At 38.1% G+C, this 24,049-nt stretch overlaps 2 protein-coding genes across 3 annotated transcripts; both read right to left on the bottom strand.

The window, feature by feature from the left end:
• Positions 1-1,237: 1,237 nt before the first annotated feature.
• LOC143199361 (centrosomal protein of 290 kDa) lies at positions 1,238-20,818 on the bottom strand. 2 transcript variants are annotated; one of them, XM_076409121.1, is made up of 28 exons: positions 20,756-20,818; positions 20,620-20,705; positions 20,358-20,555; positions 20,165-20,300; positions 19,976-20,112; positions 18,156-18,548; positions 17,917-18,101; positions 17,692-17,857; positions 17,359-17,476; positions 17,195-17,298; positions 17,070-17,131; positions 16,843-17,017; positions 15,620-16,166; positions 13,033-13,328; positions 12,842-12,977; positions 10,295-10,532; positions 10,068-10,239; positions 9,499-10,014; positions 6,580-6,752; positions 5,375-5,575; positions 5,130-5,316; positions 4,853-5,016; positions 4,520-4,789; positions 4,203-4,467; positions 3,263-3,429; positions 3,015-3,198; positions 1,481-1,735; positions 1,238-1,416 (listed from the first exon to the last, which is right to left on the bottom strand). In XM_076409121.1, the coding sequence occupies exons 1-28, from the start codon at positions 20,787-20,789 to the stop codon at positions 1,306-1,308; spliced, it is 5,676 nt and encodes a 1,891-aa protein (XP_076265236.1). In that variant the 5' UTR covers positions 20,790-20,818; the 3' UTR covers positions 1,238-1,305. The 2 variants fall into 2 exon arrangements, with proteins under 2 accessions (XP_076265236.1, XP_076265237.1); XM_076409122.1 differs by lacking the exons at positions 1,238-1,416; positions 1,481-1,735; positions 3,015-3,198; positions 3,263-3,429; positions 4,203-4,467 and having other exon boundaries at positions 4,521-4,785.
• Positions 20,819-21,627: 809 nt separating this feature from the next.
• On the bottom strand, positions 21,628-24,043 carry Prp19 (pre-mRNA processing factor 19). The gene is made up of 9 exons (XM_076409164.1): positions 23,906-24,043; positions 23,648-23,797; positions 23,320-23,588; positions 23,072-23,266; positions 22,818-23,019; positions 22,570-22,755; positions 22,380-22,514; positions 22,103-22,307; positions 21,628-21,898 (listed from the first exon to the last, which is right to left on the bottom strand). Exons 1-9 carry the CDS (start codon positions 23,922-23,924, stop codon positions 21,754-21,756), a joined length of 1,506 nt encoding a protein of 501 aa, XP_076265279.1. The 5' UTR covers positions 23,925-24,043; the 3' UTR covers positions 21,628-21,753.
• Between the last annotated feature and the right edge of the window lie 6 nt (positions 24,044-24,049).

Raw genomic sequence — 24,049 nt, 5'->3', positions numbered from 1 at the left:
TATATATATATATATATATATATAGTATGTTCAAAGTTAGTTTGTACATACGTCATTTAAATTTGTGATATCAAAATGTCGCAATGTTGCCGCATCAATTCTGAGTTTTAGTTCAGTTTGGCTTTGACATATAACAAAATTCTAATCTAATTAAAATAATTTAATAAAAATGTTATCAAATATAATTTATTTTAACGTTATAGTACATCTAAAAACCACAGTTAATTATACAGCACAATAGTTTATAGGTTAGAGTTATAACCTCTTATCATTATCGCATTTAAGAATTTTGCTTACGTCTGACAAATGAACGACTTTGACAGGCTCATTCGTTTACATATTCGAACTAATCAGACAGCATTGTGTCTCTTTTTATCTAGAATAAAATGAGAAGGATAATATTGTCTGATTCTAAAACGAATTTACAAATTACGGCAGGCAATATATTAAACATACTGATGACGTATGTACAAAAAGCTTTGAATAGACTATATAAGATAGACGAGAGTAATGGTTTTAATAGGTGTCCGTTTTTTAAAAGCTAGTACCATTGAGAGAATGAAAATTGACCACGAACTATGATGTGTAGAAAAACTCTCGCGAGAATTTAAAAGAGGCATGTCGAAAGCAAAAAAAAAATCGATATCGATACGTCAGAACTTTCAAAAATATCAATACCCTTTGGGTTTATTGTAACTACCAAAAACAAGTGATTGACTGACGACTAAAAATGGTTATTGGCTTTGTAAAATATATGAGTTTGTTGAAAAAATCTTTTTGCTGATATAAAATATAGGCAAAAATATCGATATAACAAAATAAAAAATATCGATATATTGTGAAAAAAGATCGTTATATCTAAATAAAAAATAGCGGGAAAAATTATCGAAATAAAAAATTGATATATTTCTTTAAATATATCGACATGTTAAGAAGTCGATAATAAAAAAATCGATAATATCGATTCTGTTAACTAAAAAAAAGTTATTGGCGTATATATATATATATATATATATATATATATATATATATATATATATATATCAAAATAAAAAATATTAGCGAAAACATCGATATATTAATAAATATATCGATATATCGAAATAAGAATATGGAGCAAAAGTATCGATATATTAAATAATCGATATGTCGATATTTTTCGACAACACTAATTTATGATATGGCTGCTGGCCGATTCTTATCTCCACAAAACTTTTTAAATTTCAAAAAAGATATGTTTACGAAAATATTGTTTATTTGGTAAATAAATTAATATTTAATACAAATAAATATAAAAAGGGTGAATCAAGCCATGTCTTTTTCCTCGGATAATTCTTCGATTGGACTAGGAATATTAGCGGGAGGACCACGCTTATAAGCTTGTGAATTTGTCTTTTCTTTTGTCAAGGTCCTAATCTGCAACCGGACACGCGTACGTGGTAAAATAACGCTATTTTTGCGTATTGTACGTTCGACTTACCTCATCGATCAGTTGCCTCTCTTTTTCGGCGGCTGCATGTAGGAGAGCCTTGACCTTGTCCAGTAATTGACTCTTTCTAGTTAACTCGGTCTTGGATTGATTCAGTTGCGTCTGAAGCTGTTGACACAATCTACAGTCTCTACGGTCTCTCTGCGGCAGATTGGCTTGCACCTGCAACTGGTTGATCTTTTGCAGGCTCTCCGCGTACTGCTCCTTCAGGCGTACGTAGTCTTTCTTAAACTTCTCCGCGGATGGCTGAAAATCAATGTTAACTAATCTTTGTCAAGTCAATCTTCACTTGTACCTAATCTTATCAGCTTTTGCTTATTCGACGGGTTTATTCAAACGAAGAAGAATTGAAAAAAGAAGAATCTAAAAAGAATTAATATTCGTGGCATATAAATTCTATACATCATAAAAGTATCTGCCAATATAAACCCAACTGTCGGAAGAGAAGAAAAAGACTTAACATATGTTAGATAAATCCGATTAAATATAACACAAAGTGTGTCTGTCGCTATAGTTGGCATATTTCGATTATGTAATTCATATAGGAGCCCATATTAACTGAACTGTCAAAAAAGAGGAGAAAAAGAAGAAGACTTGATGTATGATATATAAATCCGATTACGTATATCACCGAATATCTTAGTCCAACTGCCAAAAAAAAGAAGAAGAAAAGAATTGACGTATGTCATTGACTGTCAATATGACTTATTATATGACGTATATAAATAATTTATGGATCACAAAGTCTTGAAAATATTTGTTATCTCAGTCGTTATGATTGATATACGATTTATCTTAACTTAATCGATATATTTCCATTCTTTTGAAATTTCATTGATGAAATTCAATATTTCAAGTAGAAAAAAAATGTATTTCCATTTCTACAGATATTTTTATTTAGATAGAGATGGAGAGAGAAGGAAATAAATAGATAAAAAGAGAGATAGAGAAAGATTAATATATATATATATATATATATATATATATAGAGAGAGAGAGAGAGAGAGAGAGAGAGAGAAATAAATAGAGATAAAGATAGTTAGAGAGCAAGAGAGACAGATAGAGAGAAAAATATGGAGAGACAAAGAGACAATGCGAGAGAGATAAGAGGACAGAGAAAGTCAGAGAGATAGAGAAAGATTTATATATATATATATATATATATATATATATATATATATATATATATATATATATATATAGAGAGAGAGAGAGAGATAAAGATAGTTAGAGCAAGAAAGACAGATAGAGAGAAAAATATGGGGAGAGAAAGAGACAATGCGAGAGAGAGAAAAGAAGACAGAGAAAGTCAGAAAGATGAGAAAGAGGATGATATATAAAAGAAAGAGAGATATATGGAGGAAGAGAGAGGGGAGGGAGAGAGAAAGAGAGAAGGAGAGTAAGAGAGAGAGATCCTCTTAAAAAAATGTTGCTTGGAATTTAAATAAAATACTCTCTAACACTATACAGATAAAAATATGTCTTGAAGACGCACAATTAATTGAGAACTACGTTTCTACATTACCGATCGATCAGAGAAGTGACCTTTCCCGCTAGTCAGGCGTTTGTTTTCGACTTGAAGCTTCTCCACCACCCGCTTTAAGATAAACACGGTCCGTTCCAACTGGGACACCTTCTTATCCTCGACTACCTCCTCGGCTGGATCACTGTCGTGCAGTTTGCTTTCGTTCTTCAAGACTTCTATGTAGCTGAAACATAAACGAACATTGAGATATGCGGGCGGGGGTGCAGGTCGAAAACGCGCCCCAATACCTTTCCAAGTGCTGAATTTGTTCTTGAAGGTAGGGCGTCTCCTTCGAGTGTTTCTCGAGGTCCATCTTTAACTCCAGATTTTCCGCCTCCAGGCAGAGGTTGGTTTTCTGTAGGTTGGAGACGCTCAAGTGGAGGCGTTCCATTTCGTTGCGTACCTCGGTGCTTCCCTGAAAAATATTCGTGGTGACATTTATGGTGACGCTGCTCCGTCATATCTCAAGTGTCAGTTTTGGTTTAAACTGTATTAGAATGGCGATTTTGGTGTTAACGACTGAAACTCTCAAGGAACTTGCAACCAGTTTGGTTAGTGGATGAATTCATCGTTTCCAGACGTATGAAATGAGAAACATCTAAAAAGAGGGAAACTGGCTGCCATACTGACTGACTGAAAATTCCATTTCGAAACGTTTAAACATCGCAAAATTATTGCTTACCAGGCGAAAAATGAAGCGTTTTCTGTGATCAATTGTAACGAGCAATGAAAAGTGTATCTACTACGACAACATCATGCGGAAAAAGACATACACATGGACGCTGCAGCGGAATATTCATGGCCATAAAGTCCTGCCGTGCAGAGGATGCAATCAGCAAGGTATATTGTATTATTAGCTACTAAGGCTGAATAAAATTGTTATTATACGTATCCATCATTATCAATTGAAAAATTATATGATATATTATTGCAATGCAAAAAAGATGTAGGCAAAAAGACCAACAAGAGCAAGTAATAGACGCAACGTCATCATATTCTGGACTAGCCTCCTCTGATTAGTATTTGTTCAGAATGATGCCGCGTGTCTTTGCTGGCAGATGATTCCGAAATATGTCGAAAAAGTTCGAAAAACCACCGTTACGTGGCCGGAAAGATAGGAAAATATTGAAACTGACGGAAAATATTGCAAATATAACGATGAAAGGCCTTTCTTCTTCCACCACTTACCTTTCCGCTAAGTTCCAGCACGGCAATCTTCCTCTCCTGTGCCTCCAGCTTCTCTTGCATGATGGCCGCGCCTAGAGCCCCGGCCCCCTGCTGAACTCCCTCGAACCTCTTCAGCAAATTGCACAATTCGTCGTTCAAACGCGAGTTCTCGTCTCTTAGCGACACCAACTCGGCAAACGAGGCGTTTTTGCTCTGATCGGACTTTAACGATCTCAGCTTGCTCTCCAGCGTCAGCTTCTCCCTCTCCAGGCGATCGATCAACAACCTACCAACAGAAAACACGAACCCTCAGGGCCCGGAACCAGACCGTCTCTTACTTGTATCCCGAACAGGTCTGTTGCGACTTGGCCAGCTGTTCTTCCTGCTCCTGCACCTTGGTCTTGTACTTTTCGCAGTTCTCCTGCCAGTATTTCTGCTTCTTCCACTTGTCGAAGTTGTCGGCGGCGTTCAGCTTGTGACGTTCGTTGACGAGCTGCTGCTGGGCCAGCTCGTTCCTCGCCTGGTCCAGCTCGGCTTGGAGCAACGTGATTTTGTTCTGGAGCTGGCCCTTGGTCGCGTTGCCCGGCCTGTGTTGCAAAAGCATCTGCCTTGGATGGGAGAAAGATCAACACGGATGGAATCGAACGCGTCTACTTTACCTGCTTCAGTACCTCTTGGATAATTGCTCTCGTAGCGTTCGATTCTCCTCCAGCAAGCTCTTGTTCCTTTGCAGGACGGAGTCGTACTTCTTTCTTTGGATCTCGATTTCCTTGGATCGTTCGAGGTTCCGACGGCCACTTGTTTTCGCTTCGATAGGGTCTGCATCGGAGTCCAACTGGACATCAGAGCAAAAGTGTTAATAAAAATCCAACCACACTTTGGTGGATTTGGTCAAGATCTTTACCAACTATATTCCTCACAATCACTCAATTTCTGTACACCACCTACCTGTTTTAATTTAGATGATAACTCCTTGATCTTCTCGTCTTTCTCCCTAAATAGCTTCAGTACCTCGGGATCGGCCAGAGACGATTTCGCGGCATTGTTCTTCGCCTGCCCGTCCTTCGCCATGTTAATCAGCTTCTGGTAGTCGCTCCTATACTTGCTCATCTCTTGCTGGTGTTTCTCGTCGAGGCTGTAAAGAAGGACGGAACAATGAACGAGGTCCCGGTACGGAATTAGACTCAACCGACTCTTTCCCCAGGTCCTCCATCGCTATCAACCGATCGTGGGCCATCTGACGCCATCGGGAAGCCTCCTGCTGAGCCGCGTGCAGCTGGGCGTCCGCCTGAGCTTGTCGCGTGTGCAGCTCGGCCAGGTGACTCTCCAACACGTGCACTTGCTGGACGTATTTCTCTATTGCCGAGGATTTTTGACACTCCATCTGTTCAAGGCTGCGAAGCGAAACCGTAAAATGTAGTGAAACCATAATCCATGTTAAATATCAGTTTTATATCGACAGAAAAAGCCAAGATATGGCGTTGTAGCTTGTCTCGAACGACTTTTCAAAAGATATAAAGGATAACAATATAAATAAAGTTTATCCCTTGTTCCAAAGTTGAAAGTGGTGTTACACTAATTCTGTCTTAGCCTATTCAAAATAACAGTGAACTCACGTCATCAAGATGTTTAATGTATTGCCTATCTCAATTTGTAAGTTCGTTTTAGAATCAGACAATGTTTTCCTTATCATTTTATTCTAGTTAAAAAGAGACACAATGTTGTCTGATACGTTCGAAGATGAAACCAAATCAGCCTAGGAAAGTTGTCCGGTTGTCAAACGTCTGCGAAATTCTTCAAAATATTCATTATAATAACTATACGTTATAAACCGATAAACATTGTTTTAAAGTTTTGCTTGTTTTGATTGAAAATGCCGAAGCCAACAGAACAGATTGGGTCTCTTCAGTTACTTCGAACAGAAATGAGATAATGTAGGTCCCTCTTGCCGGTATAATTGGTTAGAGAGGTAAGAATTTTTATTGTTAAATATTAATTTCCTATGATTTTTATTGAAAATATTTGTAGCGTTTTGTAGCTGCACTGAATATAGTACAGGTACGGTCGCTGGAATATCTTAACAAATGATTTAAAAAAAAGAGAAATATAATCGTGAATTAACGGAAGAAAAATCGTCCTCATACGAAGCGGGTGACGAATCAAGATCAGCTTGATGTTAACTCTATAAGGGATCAATTATATGAAATGCATAAAAGTTGTAAATATCTGTTTTATATCGATAAAAGAGCCCGTTCCTAATATGGTAGAAAAATAATAACTAGTAGAAGGAGTTGTAGTTTATGTCGAGGGGCTCGTTCAAAAGCCAAAACTCGTGTTATTAGTTCCATTAAAAGGTACTAAAAGTAATTTGGAGCAATCCATGGTGACGCCAACTTACCTTTGGTTCTTTTGTTGTTCGGCCATCAAAGCTTTCTGCAAAGCTTTCAGTTCCTTTTGTAATGTGGCGGCCGCCGAACTGTGCTTGTCACGATCTTCCTTCAGCAAGTTTTGGTATTTGGTGATGTCCATGTCTCTGCGAACCACATTCTCCCGGGCTGAAGCCAGCGCTGCCTGGAAACATCATCAAAAAAGCACTAAAATACAGAGGAAATTTGATATGACAGTGGCTTTTTGAATTTCCCGCGCAGTAACTTTAAGAATTCCACTGCTACTCCCAGCCGCCACCTGTTAATAAACTACTGTGAGATTCTGAACAGGATGCGTCATATAGTTTGTGTTAGAGAGCCACTCCACTACAATGGAGACTATGCAGCATTAGTTTCATTCGTTAAGGAGTGGTATACCGGTTGTGGTCATACTAGCACCAGGATCTGAGCAATTGACCTTAAACGTTCACGTGGCTTAAACAAGGTCGTCACGTCAGAAATCTTCGTTCCAGTAAAATCTATGGAATGAAATTGGACGATCAGAGAATGAAAGTATGTGAGGTGGCCAAGACTGCAGGTACCTCACCTAGGCAGGTACAAGAGGGTGTCGTGATTGTTTACACTCGACCATAAGTACAACCATGTCACCTCTCCAAAGAAGTGCTTATCGATATTCAGCAACCTGAACCAGTTCTTACGCTATTTCTAAACATGGATACATTAAAAAAAAAACAAAGACCTAGAATCAATCAAAACAGTGGGTTTCTCCGGGTGAACATTCCCCAAAAAACATTTCTATCGACCACAGTTTTCTGAAATACACAAGGTGTCATTCTTATCGATTACCTTGAAAGGGTATTTGGCGAAGGAAATTGTTGTTCCATCAAGACGATGCACATTTATGAAGAAAAGAATCACAGACGTTATAGAGAACGACTACAAAGAGGCTTGCTATTGGAGACAATAGTGAAGCAACCAGAAAACAGTAACGCGCAAGTAATATCATAAATAGATGGATTCAGACGTGCAGAATAAAAGCCAACGAGAACTAATCAGTGAATAGTTTATTCACATACAACCAAACTGTTAAGCTACAAATACCAATAAATATATTTTTTTTATTAATCTCTTAGAACTTCAACAATCTGCCTGTGGGCAATAAGTATTATAATATGATTTCTGTTATACAATATAACTCTAGTGACATGTAGAACAGGGTGACGAATACACTGATGTCCATCCAATATATTCAGGTGTTACGCAGGGCAGCGTTCTTGGCCCATTGTTATATCTATTGCATACAGCTGACATATCGACCTGAAAAAACACTACTGTTGCAACATATGCTGACGATACAGCGATTTTATTATCACATAGGGATCCAATATCAGCCACAAGAAACCTTCAACTTCATCTTAACAAAGTCGAATTGTGGTTGAAAACGTGGCGTATCAGAGCAAATGAGAAAAAATCTTCCCACGTGACATTCATCCTTTTTAGAAGAATATGTTCCTCAGTAAAATTGAATAATCATGAACTTCCGCAAGCAGGCACCGTTAAATATATGGGAATGTATTTTCATCGACGTTTAACATGGAAAAAAACGTATAGCAAGCAGCTTGGACTTAAACTAACACAAATGTATTGGCTGATAGGGCGTAAATCTAAATTATCTTTAGATAACAAAGTTTTGCTGTATAAGTTTATACTTGAGCCATTTGGACCTTTGGTATTGGTACTACTAGCAAATCTAACATATATATTCTCCAGATGTTCCAGAATAAAGTGTTGCGAGTCATCGTCAATGTCCCATATTACGTCTTCAGCAAATTAATTCAGCGCGATATCTCCTTAGAATTCATAGCAAGTGTTAGTGCGAAGTACTCTGAAAGACCATTAATGCATCCCAACGCACTCGCCAAATAGTGAAATATGCGTGACAACAGTGAAGTGAGTAGGCTCAAACGTAAACTACCATACGAACTGAATATGAGATACATAGAGTGAGATATAATAATATCTACAATAAGTTGGAATGGTCTTTAGAATAAGTTAGGATATACTTTAAAATTTGGTAGAATAGTATCTAGTATAAATGAAAAGAAAAGACCGCCACGACCCTTTAGGCCACCACGCTTTCAGCTACAACAAGTTCAAAGGCTGTCAACGCCGGGGGATTGGTACCATGCAGTTCCAGGCTATAAAAGACCATCACGACGACGTCTCGCCATCTTTTCTTTTCTCTACCCCCTTGTAACCGTACCACTTCCACAGCGCTACCGTACTTCCTCTACCTAACCTAATATCCTGTCCATTCTCCCGTTGACCACATGTATCATTCAATAACGAAATAAACAAGTTTTATTCAACCAGTGTTTTTAGTTATCGTGCAAGTTCCTTCCAAAATAGTAGTGAGTGTTCGGACAAACAATCGCATAGACAGCCACACATTTCGACCGACCAGACGAACATTCCTACACAATAGTGAAAAGAGGTTATAACTCTAACCTATAAATTATTGTGGCTGAATAACTAACTGTAGTTTTTATATGTACTTAATGTTAAAATAAATTATATTTGATAATATTTTTGTTCAATTATTTTATTTAGGTTAGAATTTTGTTGTATATCAATGCCCAACTGAACTAAAATACGGAGTTGATGCGGCAACATTGCGACGTCTTGACGTCACAAATTTAGATGAGGTATGTACAAAATAACTTTGAATAGACCATAGTTTTAAGTCACTGCAAAGACAAATTGTAAGTTAGTCTGCAACGACTAGTAATAACACATCAGAAATTGAAAGAAATCGTAATGAAAAACCCATTATCTGGAAGGAGAAACCCTGCACTAAGTGTATAATAAAAATAAAACACTAAAAAGTCACTGACTTGCCAGACTGTCCTCGCACATAATCGAACGCTTACCTTCAGCGAAACAATCTGCTCGTTGAGAACAGGGTTCGGTGGTTCCTTTCCATCACCGCCCCCCTTGTGCTCGCTCTTTTTGCGGGTGCTCTCGTACTGAAGATTCTGCACCTTCTGATCCAGAGCCGCGGTCCTGGATCTCTCCTCATTCAACAACCTCCTGGTCTCGCCCAACTCGGAATCCTTAACGATTATCTGTTCGTTCTTCTCCTTTATTTGATTCTCCAGCTGCCTGATTCTGTTGCGGAGATAGTCCTGTTCCTCGTTCCAGTTGTGTTGGGGCTGAGCTGCCTCCGTTTGGGAGTACATGTTGTTCGTCAGCGGTGGTTCGTTCGGCGCCAAGAAGCTCTCGGCCACCACCAGGTGCCTGGTCAGGTGCGCCGTGGACCGGCCGGCGGGCTTGGAGTCAGAGAGGGGGATGTTCTTGTAGGTGGAGAGCAGCTCGTGTTCCAGTTTCGCGATGGTTTGGGCCTCAGACTCGATGCGACCTTCGAGGAACTGGATTAGGTCTACCTCCTGAAAAAGGACATTGATTTTTACTCTCGGCGATGATGGTAGTTAGCAGTTACCTCCCGCTTCGCCAAGCCGCATTTCATTTTCCTGATTTCACGACCGTCCCGAAACAGTTTGATCTTCTCCCGATTCAGGGCGGTGATCTTGTCGGTCAGAATCTCGTCGATGGCAAGAGGCACGCTACCAAAATACTGCAACCTCAGGTTCTTGATGATATCCTGTAGAAGCCTGGAAAAAACTCGTTAACAAGCAGAGTTGTCGAGCGTGAACAACCTCGCGTTACCCGATCCTTTTTTCGGTGGATTCGTGATCCCTTTCCCGCTTTCCTGCCGCATCATCCACCTGGGACGCGAGTTTGATGACCTGGGACTTCCACGTCTCGGTTTCCCGCGCCAAAACCTCGAACTTGAGGGTCCATTCCTTTTCGATCTTCTTGTACCTGTCCAAGTCGGAATGTAACCGGTGAATCAGGTACTTGTCGTCGGTGGAGGCCGCGAGATCGACTATCTGGTGCTTCAGATCTGAGGCGAATCATTGAACAAAACAAAACCATAGGAAAATTATACCAAAAGTTTACAAATCCGGGTCACATTTAGGAACCGAACAGATTATTCACGTTATTTGACGCTCTGAAGTCAGACCTTCAATCCGTGTGTCAAGATTGGTTCTAGTTTTCGTACATATTAGATTGTTATATAATTAATGTCAGCTTGGTGTTAGCTCTATCAGAGATCAAATATATGAAATGTAATAAAAACAGTGAATAGTTTTTTCATGAACATAATTTAATACTACTATTTCAGACGAACACAGTCCGGAAGGTATTCATAGAAAGTTTAGAGATATGCAGCTGTTTGAGGGATGTAGAATTTAAATGATGTAAAAATAATCGACAAGAATAATTAAAAGAATATAATAAAATCGAGACATTGGACATTTTGTTGGTCATTACCAGATGATAATGAAAATAGTGTTAGGACAACAAAAGTTAATTGCTGCATTGTTCTTCAAGCTGGAAACATGAATGTTTTTATTCCTCGCGCAGAATTTGTGTTTTCCTCTAACTCCAAGGGTGGCTACCAAGGAGAAATGAACCATAACATTATTTTGCTGTGGTTTGAAAATCAGCTCTTAGAGAACTTGGAGGAACCATGAGTTTATTACGAATCACTGACGATTCGGGACGGGACGGAATTAATACACCACTTATGGCCTTGGAACAAAAGAGAAACTTTATTTTGATCCCTGGTAATTTATACAAGTCACAGCGCCCTCTACTAACTTTTCTTCCTCCTTTCTATACTGGCTCTTGTATCGAGACAAGTCATATATTTAACAGAGTTATTGTTATGGATAATGCACCGTACCATAGTATACTGGTGGAAAAAATTCCAACAAGTGCATAGACAAAGGCTGTAATTAAGATATGGCTTGCGAATAAAATAATATACGTTTCACTACATACTCAATCCAGCCGAAATGGAATATGAGGTGTGGCAAAGAATTATTATATAGACATTCAGGTCGAGAAGAACAAGCAAGAACTGTCTGGATATGTAGAAATAATCATCGTCGACAACAACTTCGGTTTAGATGAACTTAATTAATTAATTTAGGAGAAATTAACAAATTATGGAATCGTGAACAAGTCTTAGATAGATTGGAAATTAACACCTTAGTTATTCATTTGAATAGTCATTTTGAAACTGACAGTGATTGAATGAAACATTCTGGATGTGACATTATGATTCACTGCTGATATTTACCAAGATAGGGTGTATATAATGTATACCCAAAGTGAGTATATAATTAATATATAGAGTGTGAAAGATTTATGTGTATTGATATGTGTGTAATTGTTCACAATATACATTTGGTTAAATATATGAGAAAAAGTAATATATACTAACTATTTTTAGGTATGTCAAACGTATTACTGAAAATGCAGTGGTTAAACATAATTTTATCGAGAAAAATTTACGCAAAAACTAATGAGAAATACAGTGATATCAAAATAACTTTACAAGAAAACACTACACCGAAGGAAACAAGAACCGAACGTAAACGGTAAAGATAATCATAGTTCAATGTATATAATAAAACAAAACCCTGACCTAAAAACAATTACGACTGTTTAATTAATTGTATAGTCTATCCAAAGTTGCTGCGAACACATCATCAAAATGTTTACCGTATTGCCTATCGCAATTTGTAAATTCGTTTTAGAATCAGAAAATATTTTGCTTCTCGTTTGATTTTAGTTAAAAATAGACGCAATGCTGTCTGATATGTTCGAACATGTCACCGAACCAGCCTCTCAAAGTTGCCCGGTTGTCAAACGTATGCAAAATTCTTGAAAACAATAGTAATAAGAGTTTATAACTCTAACCTATGAACTATTGTGGTTGTATAATTAACTGTAGTTTTTAGAAGTACTATAATGTTAAAATAAATTTTTGTTTCATAATTTTATTTAGATTAGAAGGCTAAAAGAAAATAAACTAAAACTCAGAGTTGATGCGGCAACATTGCCGTTTTAACGTCATACATTGAGATGGCGTATGTTCACACCAAATTTGGATAGGCTATAGATGAAGTCCTTCGATAATATATGGATTAGATATACTATTATATTAAAATAAATTATATTTGATGGCATGTTTGTTTAATTATTTCATTTAGATTAGAATTTTGTTACATATCTGAGATAAAATGAACTAAAACTGCGGCAACATTGCGACGTTTGACGGTGAGTTCACTGTTTTATTGAACGGACTATATGTCTGAGTATTCTGTGAATGAAACGTATAGTAAATCGAGCCAAGCTTACCCAGCAGCTGCTGTTCCTTGTGGACATCCCATCCCAACAATTCGACTTGGGCCACCGCGGCCTCCTTCAAGGTCAAATTCTCCTTCATCAAGTCCTCACGCTCCCTCGCAAGATTGTCGAAGTCCTCTCGGAGTTCCTGCGCAAGAAAATCACCCAGTAATCCACGAAAAGTACGCAAAATCCCGAGGCACCTTGTAACCTTCCGCGTCCAACGAGTTTACCAGTTCGTCCTGCAAGTTCTTGACCTGCTCCTGCAACAGCACGTTTTTCTGCGTCAGGTTCTCGCTCAGTCTGAGCAACTCGGTTTGTCTCTCCTCGGATTTGCGCAGCTGCTCTTTGACGAGGTCGTAGAGATTCGTCATGTGATTTGCGCGATGCTTCTCCGAAACCCCTTGCTCTTCTGCCGCTGTCACACGTTTCGTGAGTTCCGTATAGGTGTCGTTCTGTGCGGCACTCTCCAGTTGTTGTGACAAATTCAGCAGCTTTTCTACGATGCTTATACGTTAACAGGTCAATTGAAAAGTCCCCGGCCTACCATAGCAAAACACATTTTTTTGGCAATTTTTTTTATTCAACATAATTCCCTTCAAGGGTGCTACACTGATTATAGCGATCCTCCAACTTTTCCATTTTGTAACCATTTTTGTAGTACGATTTGTCCTTTGCTTCAAAATAGGCCTCAGTTTCGGCGATCCCCTACTCATTCGACGAAAATTTGTTCCCAGCGAGCAGACTTCCCATCTCCATCAAATGCTTATTTTAGATGTTAACTCGGTCCGTACTCCTCTACGGATCTAACGTCTACTTCAAGTTTGTTACACCCGACTAGGTGAAACGGCTTCAAGTTTTCCAAAATAAGCTCTTCAGGATAATCTTAAACTCTCCATGGTTTGTCAAAAATAATCCAGAAATCAAGCACTTCATATCTCAATCATTCCATAAACAACAACTCAGCTCAAGTTCTTATGAAAACGTGCTTGTCCGCGAGCTGGTCGACATGCTGGGAGCTTAGCACCGCGTCACTGCTAACCTCCCCTTTTCCAGGCTGAAACCACCTCATCCGTCGCTGCAGTCATAACTTTTGCCCCCATACTCAAGTTCGCGAATCAATAGAATCGCCGGGTTCTCTTGCCCAATGACGACTGCCCGATCAGCGGGTGGCATATCCCCAAATTTAATGCAGTAGCAGTAGCGATCAAGGGTCAACAGTGAGGCGGTTTCGGTTTAATGTGAAGTTTTTAGTATTTGTTAAATGCTGAAGAAGCGTTGTGCTAACAAACCATCGTACTTTCCAAACAGTATCGCCGTGCTTCCAGGAAAAGTTGGATACAATTTTATTTAATATATTTTGTATACATTTTTCTCAATAAATTCCTTTTTAATGTGAAAAATTATCATACATGATAACTAGTAAATAAATAAAGGTAATAAAAGTCCCCGGCCTGACACATAGATGGCGCTATTAAAATTAAATCCATGTTTTTTAGCTAACCCTAACCCTCAAAAGATTCGTGTATAAATTTGACAGCTGTCGGATCATTAGTTTGTGAATTATAGTATTTTGAGTGAGTGAAATTTTGTTGGAAAAAATAGATAAAAAGGAATTTCGCGTGTTGATAAAATATTGCTTTTTGAAGGCAAAAAATACAGTTGAAGCAAAAACTTGGCTTGATGCCGACTTGTCAAGCCATCACTTTGCCATCAAGGATTGGTATGCTAAGTCTAGACGTGGTGAGATGAGCACCGAAGACGGTGAACGCAATGGACGCCCAAAAGAGGTTGTTACCGACGAAAACATTTAAAAAATCCACAAAATGATTTTGAGTGACAGTAAATTGAAATTGAATGAAATAGCACACGCTGTAAATATATCAACTGAACGTGTACATCATATCATTCACGAATATTTGAGTATGAGACTGTGCACGTATGAGATTGAGTAAGCTCTGTGCAAAGTGGGTGCCGCGCGAGCTCATTTTTGACCAAAAACAATGACGAGTTGATGATTCGGAACAGTGTTTGAGGATGATCAAGCGTAATAAACCCAAGTTTTTGCGTCGATATGTGACAATGAATAAAACATGGCTCCATCATTTCATTCCGAAGTCCACTCAATAGTTGTCCGAGTGGACTGCACACGACGAACCCGTCCAAAGCGTGGGAAAACGCAACAGTCAGCTGGCAAGGTTATGGCGTCTGTATTTTGGGATCTGCATGGAATAATTTTTATTTCATTGAAAAAGGAAGAACCATCAACAACGACTATTACATAGCGTTATTGGACCGTTTGAAGGACGATATCGGCGAAAAACGGCCGAATTTGAAGGAAAAGAAAGTGCTGCTTCACCAGGACAATGTACCGTGTCACAAGTCAGTGAAAACGATGGCAAAATCCATGAATTGGGCTTAGAATTGCTTCCTCATCCACCGTATTCTCCATATCTGGCCCCCAGCGACTATTTCCTCTTATCTGATCTGAAAAGAATGCTCGCTGGGAAGAAATTTTCGTCGAATGAAGAGAAACTGAGGTCTATTTTGAAGCAAAGGACAAATTGTACTACAAAAATGGTATCGAAAAGTTGGAGGGGCGCTGTAATCAGTGTATCACCCTTGAAGGGGATTATGTTGAATAATAAAACCTAATTTTGCCAAAAAATGCGTTTTACTATGGTAGGCCGGCGACTTTTCAATTGACCTGTTACATGTAACCGATAATAACAAAATATACAGAAACGTGGATTACTTTTACGCGATGCCAATATTTACACGCTCACTGACCTTTCAATTCCGCGTTCTCTTTCCGGAGGTTCTCCTCGTTCGCCGCCACGATGGCTAGTTCCAGCGTTCTTTCATTCTCCATCACCTCCACGTCCTTCAGTAGACGCCTGTACTTGACCAAGCAGTCATCGAGTTCTTTGCGGTCGGGCATTGTCGGTCTCGCCTGTTGTCCGATTACGTAACTCAAATGACGTTGCGTGAGTTTTCTTAACAGGGTTTCTTCTGTCCTCGCAGCGGCCATCCGCAGACGGTCCATGCTCAGTTGAACAACGGCGATGTCGTCCTCCAGTTTGGCGTTTTCGGCTATCAATCTCTTCACTTTCTCCCTCTCGAGCGACAATGTTGTCCTCAACTCGTTTTCGTCCAATCCTTCGACGTTCACTTCAGATTGAATGGACCACTTGGTCTCTTTAAGATTTCTCACTTCCTCTACCAGTTGCTGCTTTTCTTTGTTGCAGTTGTCGTGCAATAGATATATGTGATCTCTGAGCTCCACGAAATCCCTCTCTAATTGCTCCTGAGGGTTGCCCGATGACTCACATAGATGCTATAATAAAATGTGGTGGTTGAATATTTGCTGCAAACAGGAATATTGGAGCTAGGGATGTATCAATATATCGATATATAAACATATATCGATACTCCTTCTTAACGGTATCGATATCGATCAAAATTATTTTGACGACCTGGCGGGGGAACAATTCCCTCAAACAAAGTTAGATACACTACCTCAAAAACCCTAGGTTTTAATATCGATATTTTACTCAAAAAATTGACGGAGGGCAAAAATCAGATTCAAGGTTCGATAGTATATTTCAATACTATCGATATTTTGAAATATGTCGATACTTCTTTTAAACAATATCGATATTTGTTCTTCCCAACCTTAGTATTTTACCTAAAATTCTTTTGACGACTCGTCTGAAAAAATTCAATATTTTTTTTCAAACGATTGGATTTCAGTATCGATGTTTTTCCACTCCAGTCGTAATTTTCACTGAGAAAACTGTTCATGCTCATGAGCGAGGAATTTAAAAGTTCGATATTCTACTTTAAAAACTTTAGGATAAAAGCCTAAACAAATTTAAAACCGAAAGGGGAATTTTAAATTAAAATTTCGATACTCTAGGATTAAAGCCATCGATATTATTTATCAATAACCACTAATATCGATATATCGGTCAATATATCGATATTTTTCTACATCCCTAATCGGTACTTACCATTATTATATTGAGCATGTTAACTTTTATTCCTTCCAAGAACTGATTTCCATTTGTTAGGATATTGTTCATAACTGTGGTCCCCTCACTTTGCATTATATAATCTGTCTCGGTACTCTTATCGATACGAGAAGGTTTTGAGTCTTGATTTTGTTTCAGATCTTCCACCTGAGACCTGAATTAGCACCGTCAACGCAGAATTCAAGATGATACTGTCATCTACATACCTCACTAGACGTAACTGTTCCCTCAACTCGCTGTTTATCCCTTCCAGATTATGCAGCTCGGCCTGGAACATGTAAAATAAGAATTAAGCTGCCGGCTATTAATCGTTGACGTTATCCTGCCCTACCTGCAGTCTCATAGCGGGATGATACCAACCGGAGACGTGCTTAACATCCAACACCCTCAACAGCTGTTCCAAGACCTCGGATTTTATTTCCCTCGGGGAGCTCTCTGGAATTTCGATTAACGTTTTCCTCCGTGACTGTTCCAGTTTTACTCATCGCCACTCACCTTGTTTACGCTGGACGCTACCGAGGATTTCGTGAAGCCCCTTTCTCAAAGCTTCGTTTTCGTCCGACAACGTTTTAAGTTCCACCTCGGTGTCTGATTTTTGCTTCAGTTTGGCCAACTGAAAACGATAATCAGGGTATTCAACGCAAATTTACAGGCACGTCACTCAATAAGTCTTGGATCTTATATATAGATGTCGCCACCTTCTAACTTTTCTGATCATAATCTACTTATCCTAATCATCAAAGAATATCTGTCAAAATTTAGTGACAATGTGACTTTTATTAATGTGTAGTTTAATAGTTACCGTTACTCCCTCTCCGTTACACATACCTCCTTGTTTAGATTCAGTATCTCCAGTTTCAAGTTAATGTTCTCTTCTTCGTTGCGTTTTGCATCTTTTTTAGCCCTCTCGAGCAGTTTGGATTCGTCCCGAGTGACTCTTAAAGAAATCGTCCTTCCCAAGTCGATCCCATCGCCTTCGCCATTACATGATTCTCTGAAAAATAAAAGAAACGTTATAGAATACGCTTGGTGTCGTTGTTTGGCATCACCCACCGTAAGGCATCTTTGTGCAGGTTAATTTTTTCCATGGATTCTTGTAGTTCGTTGATATCCTGAACCAGATCGATGATTCTTTTCTCCTTCAGTAGGTTTTGAACTGTCAATTTCTGTACGTCTTTTAAAGCATCAGCTGCGTTAATCTGGCCCTTTTCCTTGAGTGTTTGATGGATGGCTAAGAGCTGCACATAAACCATGTACTGTATTCATATACCGGTTGAACATATATCACATACCTGTGCTTCGAGTTCTTCGTTGATTTTGCGTGTAGACTCAACGGTCGTTTGGAATTTGCGACAGCGACTGTGGGACTTCCTGAGCTGTTCTTTTAACTTGTCGTTCTCGTCGTTAACGAGTTTTAGTTGAGTTTCCGCTGCGTTACTTTGATTTTTCAATTTTTCTATTAGTTGGGCGCTTTCAGTGACCTCCTTCGTGCAGTCCTTCATTTCGCTCTTCATTCTTGCGATCTGAGCTTCAGCTTGTTCTAGGCCCGCCCTCAGTTTCTTGACGTACTCTAGATTGTAATCCTTTTGTTCGATATCGCACCGCGACCGGTCTTCATCCTCCATTGGTTTACCAGTTTTAGTCTTGAGTTTATCGATTTCGGCGTTTTTATTATCCAGAATTAGCTAAAAGTGTTTTTTTTACTAATTGTGATCTACTAACTAGGGATGCAGAAAAATATCGATATAACGATACAATGACACCAGGTGTACCGGAAAGTCATTATCCAGTTTGATGTCGACAGATGTCGCTGGGCTTAAGTATGCAATGCTATTATTTGTTACAGATGTCATTTTATTATACTGACATCAAGCTTCAAATGTCCAGTTTCGTGCTTAAAAACATGCATTTGTGGAACGCACTACTTTTCTTATTTAATTAAAAATCGGCTGAAAATACTTAGAAACTTTGATTTTGATGTGCAAGACAAAGAATGTTCTGGAAGACCGAAAAATTTTGAAGATACAAAACTGCAAGAGTTACTGTATGAAGACCCAACTCAAAAACGATTGGCAGAGGCGTTAAATGTAACCCAAGAAACAGTTAGCTACCGATTACGAGCAATCGGGAAAATCCAAAAGATGGAAATGTGGATGCCGCATCAACCGAATGACAGGGTATGGCTGAAAGTCATTTCTGCATCGAATATGCTAAATGCTATTAAAAAAAATAATCTAAAATATTAATTGTAACCATTTGGAGAAGCTATAACAATAATATTCAATTATTGTTATAGCTTGATATTGATATTGTAATAACTTGAAAATTCACAAGAGATAATATGGTTTACAAAAAAACACCAAACAACCACCTTATTCATATTTAGTACACCTTATACTTTAAGGTGTCCAAGATATTTAAATAACTTTTGCTATAATAACTAAAGCATCATCATTTTTGTCTAAAAATCAGGTAGCATCATTTCTCTTAAGTGTAAACAAGATACATTCTTTGTACACTAAATATGTCAATTGTTGTGTTCCAGAATATATAAAATTATGACATTTGTGACAATGAATGCGATAATTTGAAGACGCAAAAGTAGGTGACAACTAACTCATCAAGCAATTATATGGTCTCAAGGCCATAGGTATGGTACAACAATCAATTGTGATGACAAGATCCAACGATAGCAATTAGTGGAAACACCTATGAATCCAGCTTAAATAAGCCATCATTGTAGAGCGTTACCCATAAAAATTGATGCAAATAAGCAGAGCATTGAAATTCAAACCCCCTCAATGTGTCAAAGACATGACTCGGTCACGTATTGCAGAAGTCAAGAAAGAGAACTTTAGAGGCGATTTACCCTACCACCGTATTCACCAGACAATACCCCTCTTGACTTAACATCCTAAGAAGAAAATTATGCCAATTCTTGGGTCGTAGTAAACCATGTACCAACTAACTAATACCAATAAAGCCTCAAAATTCCAAAAATAACTCAAAACTTATCTGAATACCCTGTAGAAGCCGTGAAAATGCGTTTCTATAGATATAAAATCGTGTATTCACTATCGAACGACAAAACTGACAGAACGATCTAATATACCTTCCATTGGTCGATTTTCTTTCCAATCTCCTTGGCGAAATCGTTAAATTCCATTTGGGCCTGGCCCTTTTCTTCTTTGTACTGGTCGATCTTGTCGTGTAAAATCCGAATATCCGACATATGCTTCTCGAGTTCATCTGAAAATTATGTTATTTTTATAGCTAGGGATTGTCGAGTTGAACTACCCACCATTTCTTTCTTTTAACACCAGTTCCTTTGATTCAAGAAGAGCTGATAACGTAGATATTTCTTTTGTCGCTTGTTCGAGTTCGATTTTGGCATCATTTAACTTATTCCGGAGAGTTACGTTGTCTTTTTCCGTTTCCTGTCATATTATAATTAACATCGAACGCCCTAATGTCAAGTAGACGTAAATACGTACCTCAATGTCAGATAAAAGTTCTGACAATTGTTGATTTTTCGACTGGAGCAAAAGTGCGATATTTTCATTTTGATGGGCATGCGCAGTTGATAGACTAGACACGTCCGATTCGCTATTGTCTTTATTGGTTTCCGCATTACGAAGCTGATTTTCTAAATAGTTATAGTCCTGTTCCAACTGCTGCAGTTTTTTCTTTAACTGAAAACGACAATCACAGATCAATATTAGTTTTATTCCAAAATAATAAAAAAAATAGTACTACCGTTTGGTTCTCTTTGTAAGTCGTATCGCTGTTCTCCATGGATCTCTTGTACTTTCTCTTGAGCGACACATATTTTTGTTCCAAATCTAAAATATATAATGTTATTGTTATGAAATTACCGAATAATAAATATTACTTTCGTATTCAATGGTACTAGCACTTTCCGTCATTTTGTAGGTTAGTAGTTGGTAAGTCAAGAGATGTTAAAATAGACAAATTGCAGTTGCTTAGCAACAGCTACGATACAAACAAAATCCTATATTTAATCGATATTTTGCATATGATTTGTGTTTATATTCAGAGGGAAATAAATTAGTTTCGATTTTGACACATAACGAACATCTGTTGTGATTCATAATTATTCTCTTTGAAGTTTAAATATATAATATAATTTTTGTTTTAAGTTTCCCTAGAGCATGTTTTGTACTGTTATACGGAAAACTGTGTTATTTAAAACGTTACATTGTCTGATTATCACGTAACTGACATCTGTCATCAACATAACCTTCAAGTAATAACAATAATATATCACCTTTCACAACTCAAGAGTTGATTTTAAATTCTATAACATAGGAGTATTACATATTTTCTAACAACTTCTTTTCTTCTATTTGAATTTTGAACCAAATAAGCGTCACAATAGCGAATGGAAGACAAAAAACGTATATTATTGATCGCAACAAGATAGTTTTATCTCCTGGTATTGTTTCTCTTTTAAATATGTCGTAATTTATTTTAAATGTGATAACAGTAATTAATGTTTAGAATATCAGGTCATCGGTGTTTATGCAACCCTGTTATTTTATTTATACAAATGTCAATCAAGCAAATATAATTTGTGCTAACAGTTTTGATTACTTAATTCTTTGATATCCATTTTGGGACGGCGATAAGAAACTTGAAAATGGTGGAAGAGAGTAGTTGGGAAACGGTGATCGAACATGAAAAACAATAGAGTACGGCATCGGGTGTCATTTATTATTAAATATAATGATAAAAACAAGTGAAAAACTAAAAATGTTTTATTTGTAGGAGTAAAACAATTATGTTTTAGCCTTCAGCGACTAGCGTGGATAGTCGGGAAATGGTCAATATCACTTTCCATACTCAAATAATTATCAATGCAACAAAATCTTATTCTAATCCGTAGAGTTTCAACGTCCTGTCCATGGACGTCGAGGCTACGTAGCGGGCGTGTTTGCCGAATCTTACACCGGTCGCAGTTGCCGTGTGGTCGTTGAAAACTTTCAATTCTTGCCATTGCTTGCACAAATACACCCTAAAAGAAAATATCATTGTCAGGTATATCACGAGATGACATCACAAGGTCAGAAAATGCGAAGTTAATTTAGGGTTAATTAAATTAAGGTCCTAATGGCAGTGCAATTAATTTATGAAATTTTCTGTTGATACAATTGAAAGTTATGCAAGCAAATTAACAAGCGTCACGTGCAACTTTGAATGTCACTAGTTTGACGTTTACCTGACATCTGTGCCCGCCACACCGAGATAGGTACCGCTCTGATCGAAGCACAAGTCCTTGATCTGGTAGCCTTCGTCAAGCTGCAATGTTTTGAAGTTCTTCAGCTTTCTCAAATCCCACAGTTTCACGCAAGCATCATCTGCGGCCGTCGCTAAATAGTAACCGTTCTCCGAGAATGAAATGGTAGTGATCGCGCCAGAATGACCTGGATAATTTAAAAAAAAACAACGAAATTAATACTACACCTCTAAACATAAAATTACGCTCAAAGTTTTACCGGTGAAATTGGCAACGTTGCTTTGTTCCTTCAAATCCCAGATCTTCACTTGAGAATCCGCTGTTCCGGTACCGAAAATGAGACCATCAGGATGAAGCTGAGCGGTGGTCAAAGGTGCGTTGGAATTATCGGAAACTAAAAGAAAAAAAGTAATGAAAGCTAGGGCTTCAAAAAATCTTATTGATCATACCTTTAGTTAGTAATCTTCCCGTATTGATATCGGAGAAAGCCCAATGTTGGTCCTCTGACGTCGATAAGACATAATCTCCAGTAGGATGTAATGATAACCCAGTGACAGGTCCATCATGACAACGTAGCAACAATGTTGTCTGCGCAGTAGGTACATTCCAAACTCTAATAGTTGAATCTGGCGAGGCTATTTACAACAAAAAACATCATCCTTACTTTATTTCTTCTGATAGTATCACAATTACTCACCAGTTAAAACAATATCCTCATTTGAATGATAGATAACTTTAGTAACTTTCTTGGTGTGTCCTTTTAGAATAGCCACTACTTGTTCAGTATCTTTGTTGAACACGGTAGCATTTTTATCATTTCCACCAGTCAAAACTTTACTGCTATCTGTACTGTGCACATCCAAAGCCAATATACCGGGTATACTTGCTGAATGTAAACCCTAAAAACTATGATTTAAAACCAACAGCAAATAATGAGGTAATATTTATTACAATTAGAGAAGCTAAAGTTTTAAAGGATCGTATTTGATCTTGTGTTGATAGCTCTTCAGGAACTGTCCTGCCCCTCTTTTTTCTTTCTTGTGTCAAAACCGTAGCCTTTTCTTGCAGTTTCTGTATCACATCAGGGGTCATTCCAGCTTGCTCGATTGGTTGAGCTGCTACACCAGAAGGTTCAGCAGCAACAGCCTAAAATTATCATTAAATCAAAATTTGGGGTTCAAACAGTTATATCAACATACAGGTTGTGGTACAGTTGTAATGCCTGCTTGTGGTTTCAATGTGGCTAAAGCCTCTCTGGCAGCTGTTACTTCCTTATTTAACCTAGCTATAACGCGACAAGCAGCGTCATGCTGGTATAACGCGTGACTTAACTCCTGGCGTGCTGTTTGTAATTGTTGTCTTTGGGTAAAGCTATATAACATCACAGCATCCCATTCATCTTGGAGTAGTTTCAATGTGGCCGGTATGCTAGTTGCGCTCGGTGGCTTTGGTTTTACTATAGGAGGTGCTAAAATGGCATTTTTCGTAATTTTACCTTCTATATACAACATTTAAACAAAATCATACTTTTAATTTCAATTAAATCCTCTACGGTCAACTCCTTGCCACTTATCGGGTCAATACCATTTTCCTGAATATATTTCTCAATTATTCGCTTCTCGAATATAGCCCCAGACGACGGGGACACAACAGGATGATCCGGAACTTCGTTAGAAACTAAAATTTGTAGGTTACATAAAAATACCGCCTAAACAATCGGTGTTAATGCAAATTTATCGCATTGAAGATAAACTAATGTGAAAAACATGGGTTAAAAATACTTACTGGCACAAACTAAAGCCATCGTTTACTGTTACATATAATTTTTGCTTTATAAAGTTATAATTTGCAATTCAAACATATAAACATGTAGAAGCTTTGAAACGCTGATTTTTATATGTCATTAGTGTCATTCATTGCATCTACTCT

The sequence above is a fragment of the Rhynchophorus ferrugineus genome, unplaced genomic scaffold (assembly GCF_030347505.1).
Source record: "Rhynchophorus ferrugineus isolate W39M unplaced genomic scaffold, kcgeb_rfMv2 rfM7, whole genome shotgun sequence".
Lineage (NCBI taxonomy): Eukaryota > Metazoa > Arthropoda > Insecta > Coleoptera > Curculionidae > Rhynchophorus > Rhynchophorus ferrugineus.
Note: the sequence above shows the minus strand (reverse complement) of the source record. Positions and strands in the feature narration are given on the sequence as shown.